The 7,966-nt window shown below is 46.0% G+C and overlaps 1 protein-coding gene across 2 annotated transcripts in view; it reads right to left on the bottom strand.

Annotated features, from left to right (window-relative positions):
• Positions 1–1,090: 1,090 nt before the first annotated feature.
• CPA4 (carboxypeptidase A4) overlaps positions 1,091–7,966 on the bottom strand; it is a 30,855-nt gene continuing 23,979 nt past the window's right edge. For both annotated transcript variants that reach the window (XM_011939604.1, XM_011939605.1), the window contains one exon: positions 1,091–2,513. In XM_011939604.1, coding sequence (XP_011794994.1) covers positions 2,326–2,513 — 188 coding nt within the window. In that variant the 3' untranslated portion in view covers positions 1,091–2,325. The remainder of the gene's footprint in view (positions 2,514–7,966) is intronic.

Genomic DNA, 7,966 nt, shown 5'->3' with positions numbered 1-7,966 from the left:
TGGCTTACACCTGTAATCCCAGCACTTTGGGAGGCCAAGGTAAGAGGATTGCTTGAGACCTGGAGTTCAAGACCAGCCTGGGCAACATAGCAAGGCCCCATCTCTCTATAGAAAGAAATAATAATAAATTTTTAAAATTAATCTTTCCCTTAAGGAATCTGAAGGATAATCTCAATCCGAGGGGAGTGACCACAATTAGGCCCAGGTTACAGGCCAGCCACAGAGGCAAGCTTGGTTATGCTCGCCAAGACACGGCCCTGTCTGAGGCAGCCCTAACCAGCCAGCACAAGTGACCAGCTGGCTGACTGGCAGGTGTGCTCTGGCTACAGAGCTGGATATATTATGCTATTAGAGCTGGGTGCTGTTAAAAATTCTAATCATAGACTTTAATTAACTTTCCTTGCTCTGACGCCCGCTCACTAAGCAACCTTCTGATTATAATTTGGCTTCCCATGTATCTTGCCTACAGGGAAAGAATGTACTGCTCAGGCCGACGTGAGGATCCAATCCACTCAACAGTTACATGCCACGATGTAAATTAATAAATTCGCATTCTGATTTTATCATCTGCCTCATCTGAGGTCTATAGGCGTGAGTCAGCATCCCCTAGTTTAATCAACATGGGCACTGAGACTATCAAGCTTTTGAGCTGAAAAGCTAAGAACTAGACCCAGGACCACAGTGAAATCACCAAGGTAACATTGCCCTGGAGGCCCCTTGGCCTGATAAAGGAGGACTTCTTACGTGTCATGCAATACAGACAGGGATTAAAGTCGACTTCTGACATTATAAAGAGTTGCATATTCAAAACCATGGCTTGGTTCCATTCAGGTGAAGGCAAGGAATGGAGATGATCATGAAACTCACATTGAATATTTATTGGCTTATAAGCACACACCAGATGCTGTACAAATCCTAGGGAGGAGATTAAGATTTACAGAAATGTTTGGAAAAAGCGAAAAAACAAAAACAAAACAACAACAACAAAAGGACAGATGGTACGTGCTGAGGTGAAATGAAACAAGAGGCAGCTGGTTGATGAATTCTTGCTCTACTTAGGGACTCGCGGTTCAGGATACAAAATAGACAGACACACACACAAACCAGGACAAGGAAACACAGGATACACCACAGCACAAACGGAAATGTGCCAGGGCGGTGACATTATCCAGGCCGGAGGAGTGATTTAGGACCTGTAAGATGAGGCCTAGATCTTTGAAGTGAGTTCAAAAGGCAAAGAGGAGGTGAGCCCATTAGGACAGATGGGGATAATCTCACCATCCTGCAATTTAGATGGTCACTTCACCCAGCCTTCCTGGGTGAGCAGTACCTACAGTGACACAGATCCCCTCCCGCCATCCTGGTCACACTGAATAACAAAGGGAGGAGAGGGGTAAGAACTGTAGTATGTAGAAATTCTCAGTGCAGTGAAGGGAAGTGAACTTCTACTTTGTATTCAGGCCTAAAAAAGGAGGGGAGGGGCCCAGCGCCGCGGCTCATGCCTGTAATCCCAGCACTTTGGGAGGCTGAGGCAGGCAGATCACCTGAGGTCGGGAGTTTGAGACCAGCCTGACCAACATGGAGAAATCTTGTCTCTACTAAAAATACAAAATTAACCGGGCATGGTAGTGTGCGCCTGTAATCCCAGCTACTCGGGAGGCTGAGGTAGGAGAATTGCTTGATCCCAGGAGGCAGAGGTTGCGGTGAGCCAAGATTGAGCCATTGCACTCCAGCCTGGGCAACAAGAGCAAAACTCTGTCTCAAAAAAAAAAAAAAAAAGGACAGGAGGGAGGGAAGAGACCTTCACTGATACCCCTATGAGATTTGCTGCTCAAAGGAAAATATTTTCCAGGAAGATTGAGAGAAATTAAAGGAAATTCTATGTCATCTTTGAGACCCATCTGAAGACAAGCGGTGTCTCCCACAGTGCCACCAGAGCAAGGTCATTGGCTTGGCTAGATGTGGATGAGGCTAGAGAATCATCTCAGATTTTCTTTGGTTCTAAAAATGAGGTAGAGAGAGACATGCCGCCCAGGAAGGGGTGATGCTAAGTGCAGCTGCCCAGCCAGCAGGGTGGAAGGAGAAACAAACAAAAGGCTCATCAAAAACAGCGGGACCAAAATTGAGCAGGCTGGCAGAACCACTCCTTGCAGGGACACCGCCAGGACACAAGACTCCAGGGACCTGGCTGGAAAGGGGCAGGCCTGTGTGCTCTACAAACCCAGAGGGCTCTGACTCACACAGGAAGGAATGGCCTCCTTTAACAGTGGCCTCAGTGGGTGCACGTGTGGCTACAAATAAATGTAGACAGAGCGGGGCCGTCGCCTAGTAAAGGTTGTCCCGCACATGCTCCATGATGGTCTTCAGCCCCAGCCAGGTCTCCTCCGCAGTGGGGATGATCTGGTTAGCTGGCAGGAGGAAGCCATAGGTCCCGGTATCTCTCAACTCAAATGTGAATGCAAATTTGATGCCATTATCATACGCCCAGTCGATGCTGCTCCCACTAGCTGGATCTGTAAGTTGGAGGACAAAACACTCTTAAAGCCCAGTTCCCTCCTGGGTTAGATGGGAAGGGGCCAAGAACTCTGCCTGCCTGGGGTTCCTTCAGGAATCCAGAGTTTGATCCTCAAGTCATCAGTCCAAATCATCAGCCTGATCCCTATGTCTCAGACCATCCTGCATTGGCCTGAAGTGCACGCTGGTCTCAAACCAAGAGATCTGAAACCCTTACTCCCACCTTATTACTAACTTACTGTGTCCGTCCTGTTGGTCCCTCAAAACCAATCTCTATAGAGAGAGAGTATAGCAGGCAGCCTCCAAGGTAGCTCTAATGATACTTGGATGCTAGAAGTCAAGTCTTTGTGCAGCTCCCTCCTACATTAAATAGGGCTGACCTCACCAGTGTAACTGACAGGATGCTGCAGAAATGAAGCCGTGTGACTTTCAAGGCCAGGTCATAAAAGACACTGTGGCTTCTGCCTTGCTGTCTCTTGGATTACTCACTCTGGATAAGCCAGTTGTCATTTGGTTCTGTAAGGACATTCAAGCAGGCCTCTACAGAGGTTCATGGTAGTGAGGAACTGAAGTAGTGAATGGAAAAATGCAAGCTGATATGGTTTGGCTGTGTCCCCACCCAAATCTCATCTTGAATTGTAGCTCCCATAATTCTCATGCATTGTGGGAGGGGCCCAGTGGGAGATAACTGAATCATAGGGTGGTTCCCCCATACTGTTCTCGTGGTAGTGAATAAGTCTCATGAGATCTGATGGTTTTATAAGGGGAAACCCCTTTTGCTTGGTTCTCATTAGCTCTTTGCCTGCTGCCATGTAAGACATGCCTTTTGCCTTCTGCCATGATTGTGAGGCCTCATCAGCCATGTGGAACTGCAAGTTCATTAAACCTTTTTTCCTTTATAAATTACCCAGTCCCAGGTATGTCTTTATCAGCAGTGTGAAGACAGACTAATACACAAGTCTTAGGTTGACTGTGACCCTGGAAGGCATCTTGACTGCAGCCTCATGAAGGATCCTGAGCCAGAGCCATCTAGCCAAACTACTGAATTCCTGCCCTACAGAAACTGTAAGAAAAAGTATGTTGATTGTTTTAAGCTGCTACGTTTTAGGATTTTTTTTTTTTTTTAACATTACAAAAGAGAATGGATACAGAGAAGGCAGCACAGACCTTGGGACTTCCCTTCACCAAAAGGCTTATGAAAGGCAAGAGGCCCATTTTTCTGCTTCTTCCCAAACTCTACTAGCTCAGAACTTGCCTAAGAGTGCAAAATATAGATAATTCTTTTCTTTTTTCTTTTTTCTTTTTGAGACAAAGTCTCACTCTGTCACCCAGGCTGGATTATGCCATGCAGTGGCATAATCACAGCTTATTGCAGCCTTGACCTCCTAGGCTCAAGTGATCCTCCCACCTCCTAAGTAGCTGGGACTGCAGGCACATACCACTATGCCTGCATAGTGTATGTAAATAGATACAAATTGATCTATTTGTAGAGATGGGGTCTTACTATGCTGCCCAGGCTGGTTTCAAACTCCTGGACTCAAGTGATCATCCCACCTCAGCCTCCCAAGGTGCTGGGATTAAAGGTGTGAATCCCACGCCTGGCCTGGATGACATTAAATAATACAACGATGTCAATAGCAGCTACCATTTGTTGAGCATCTATCATGAGCCAGGCATTATATCAGACACTTCACATTTATGATCTCCTAATCTTTAAAACCTCAGTGAAGTAGGTTTTATTGTCCTTGTTTTACAGATGAGGAAATCCAAGCTCAGAATGGATAATTCACCTAAGGAAATACAGATGGAAAATGGCGGAGCTGCAATCTAAACCCAGGTCCATCTGGTAATAAAGCCCAGGCTCTCCTCAACCAGTGAGTAAAAAACAAGCCTGTTACCTGGAAATATGGGTGTTTTGGCTTTTCTGTGGTTCCTGAGAGCTGTGTGATTCCTGAGTAGCATTTGTGATTTTTCTAGGGATGCTTCCAGTGAGACGCCGTGCTCCCTCCCTGTGTGGAGGGAGCCTTTCTCTACCTCGAGAAAATACTGAATGAAAAGCAATGGTACCAGAAGTTTCTAGAAGTTACTTATATGGCAAGTGCAAGTATTTGAGAACACATTTGAGATTCAGGAAGGAGGCAAAAAGGCTTCTGCCGAGCAGTCAAAATGACAAACTTTGTAAACTTCACTTTATTTGGGTCCCTGCTCAAAGTCTACCTACTCTTTAAAAAAAAAAGGGAACATGCTATTAACACTGTTCTGCACACTGTATTTTTCAGTTAACAATTGATGAGTATTCCCTTTTAGCACACATAGGTCTACCTCATTCGCTTAAGGACTGTGTAGTGCTGCATTGTGTGAACGCACCAAATGGTATTTATCCTGCATTCTCTATACGGACATTTTAGACATTTACAAGGGTTGGGGCTCAGAAAGTGGTACCCCAAAGACTGATGTTTTGACATGCTGAGAGCCCTCAGAAGCCGACTCCAAATCAAGGTCCCTCTAACTTCTTATTCCCCATACCTGCCCCACTACCAAGCACAGGGAGGGACTGTCTCTGTCTCTGGAAATTTCCTCATCTGACTGAGAAAGTGTCTTTCCAAAAGAAATGCAATTGTTTTAAACAGCCTCCCTAGAGGTCTCATCAAATAACCAAGAAAGATAAACCACCAGAAGAGATGAGACTGTGAATCATCACCACACCCAGACAGACTTCATCTATTCTTCTGAGGGCAGCTCCAAGAGATTGCCTGGAGGACTTTATCTGCTTAATAAGACAACCTTTGTTCCTGTGCAGCTCTGCCCCTCACCTTCCTGTAATGCCTGCCTCCCACCTCCCCAGTCCATACATCTCCTCCCTCCTGTATGAAAAAGGGTGTACAGGCTTCTGTGCCCCATTGGGTTATTGGGTAATCATTGTCTTGTGATTCCCCTGTGTCATGCACACTAAAATAAAATTTTTTATGCCTTTTCTCCTATCGATCTGCCTTTGGTCAGTTGATTTTTCAATGAACCTTCAGAAGGCAAAGGGGAAGTTTTCCCTTGGCCCCATACACGTCTTTTGTGACTATAGATAATGCTGTCATGAACACCCTTTCTTCCCCCATGTCAGATGGGTAATGCACTAACATTGTAACAAGATTGGAGGAAGGCATATGTCACACATGAGCGTAAAAACTCAATCACCATGCTTATGAACTACAAAAAGTACATGGAACTGCCTTATCCATGAGTCAGATGAACCCAAAGAACTTGTTTCCCAGCCCCTCCTGGAGCAGAATCAGTGAAGAGGAGGGGAAAGGGTTGCTAGAGGCTGTTGGCCTGAAGCAATACAAGCTACTGCTGACACTCTGGCAGGAGAAAGGAGACATAAAACTCTACAAAGCAAACACTGGAATTAAAGAAGCAAAACAGGCCGGGACCATTTAGCGGAAGGTCCAAGCAGTCCAAGATGGCAGAGTAGGCCTTCAGCATATATGAACTGGGGTGAAGAAGTCTACTTAACCATGAAGAAAGGGGCTTAAATCTCTTCTCCATGCTCCGTTTTAGAAGGCAGAAGAGTGTAAAATCCATTTTAGAATTATTTTCCTCCAAAATGGTGATCTAGGAAAAGGTCCAGCACTTGAAAGGGCAAACGTTGACTGTGTATGTAGCACACGCCATAACCTATGGCGTTGGATAGAGTGCTATTGTACAAAAATTGATTGCTTTTTTTGAAAAACAAGGAGGACAAACAAGGCCTATAAAGAATATGGAAGATGGGCTCTTAGAAAAGGTGGACATTTTGGCGGGGTGCCGTGCCTCACGCCTGTAATCCCAGCACTTTGGGAGGCTGAGGTGGGCGGATCACCTGACGTCAGAAGTTCAAGACCAGACCGACCAACTTGGAGAAACCCCGTCTCTACTAAAAATACAAAAATTAGCTGGGCATGGTGGCACATGCCTATAATCCCAGTGACTCGGGAGGCTGAGGCAGGAGAATCACTTGAACCCTGGAGGTGGCGGTTGCGATGAGTGGAGATCACGCCACTGCACTCCAGCCTGGGCAACAAGAGCGAAACTCCATTTCAAAAAAAAAGAAAAGGTGGAAATTTTATGTCTCCTGGACAGCCCTCGAGAGAGCCTTCCACCTCTTCTGTTGGAGGAATCTGATGAGTATCTCCCAGTTTTGTAAGTTTATGCTGCAGAGGAGAGAGAAGAATGATGCAGGAGGACAAGGCCATTATTTAAGCTGGTGTTTGACCCAAAGGCCGGGACCCTGGTGATCCCCAAAGATCTTTGGAGAGGACATCCTCAAAGGGCACCTATCAAGTCTCTTTTAACTGTCTTTGGCCCCTCACTCCGTTCTAATTAAGCAGAGGATGGAGAAACTCTCCAGGTGTGTTGTCTGAAGAGTTCCCACTTAGCAACACTAATATCAAGAAACCATGAATTATTAATGGATTGTTGCTGCAATTAGCAACACAAACACCAACATCATCTGATGGCATCTGAAACAGAGACAAGACTGTTGAGATGGAGTCCAGAGGAGAGCCCGGGGGTGGATGGAGAATCTTTCTGAAAGAGGGGTTCTGAAGCGAAGCCAGTTGAGGATGAGTCCAGTTGGAGGGGAGAGTGGGTGGAAAGTTGAAGAGGACAGAAACGGCAGTGAGTTTGCAGGGGTTCTCAGGGTGGATCACCTATTGAGACACCATTATAGAAAAGGCAATAGAGGGGAAAGAAGGGCATGGTGGCTCACACCTGTAATCCCAGCACTTTGGGAGGCTGAGGCAGGCAGACTGCTTGAGCCTAGGAATTTGAGATCAGCCTGGGCAACATAGTGAGACCCTTTCTCTACAAAAAAAATACAAAAAATTAGCTGGGCATGTTGGTGTATGCCTGTACTACCAGCTATTCAGGAGGCTGAAGTGGGAGGATCACCTAAGTCTGGGGAAGTCGAGGCTGCAGTGAGCCAAGATTGCACCATGCACTCCAGACTGGGTCAGAGAGTGAGACCCTATCTCATCAAATTTAGAGAAAACAAAGGAGGGTGCCACCTTAAGGGGGATCAGAGTTGCACCTGCCATGTTTATACAGCCATGCATCACTTCACAATGGAGGTATGTTTTCATCATCGTGCAATGTATTTACACAAACCTAGATGGCATCGCCTCCTGCACACGTAGGCTATATGGCGTAGCCTATTGCTCCTAGGTTACAAGCCTGCATGGCATGTTACTGTACTGAACACTGTTGGCAGTTGTAACACAATGGTGAGTATTTGTCTGTCTAAACAAATCTGAACATACAAAAGATACAATAGGCCAGGTGCACTGACTCATGCCTGTCATCCCAACACTTTGGGAAGCTGACAAGGGAGGATTGCTTGAGCCCAGATAAACATCCCTTCAGGTATTTTCTTCTCATAGTCTACAAGATATGCTCAGCCATAAGGCATTCACCTCCATCT

This window comes from Colobus angolensis, unplaced genomic scaffold (assembly GCF_000951035.1).
Source record: "Colobus angolensis palliatus isolate OR3802 unplaced genomic scaffold, Cang.pa_1.0 Scaffold182, whole genome shotgun sequence".
Taxonomy (NCBI): Eukaryota; Metazoa; Chordata; class Mammalia; order Primates; family Cercopithecidae; genus Colobus; species Colobus angolensis.
Note: the sequence above shows the minus strand (reverse complement) of the source record. Positions and strands in the feature narration are given on the sequence as shown.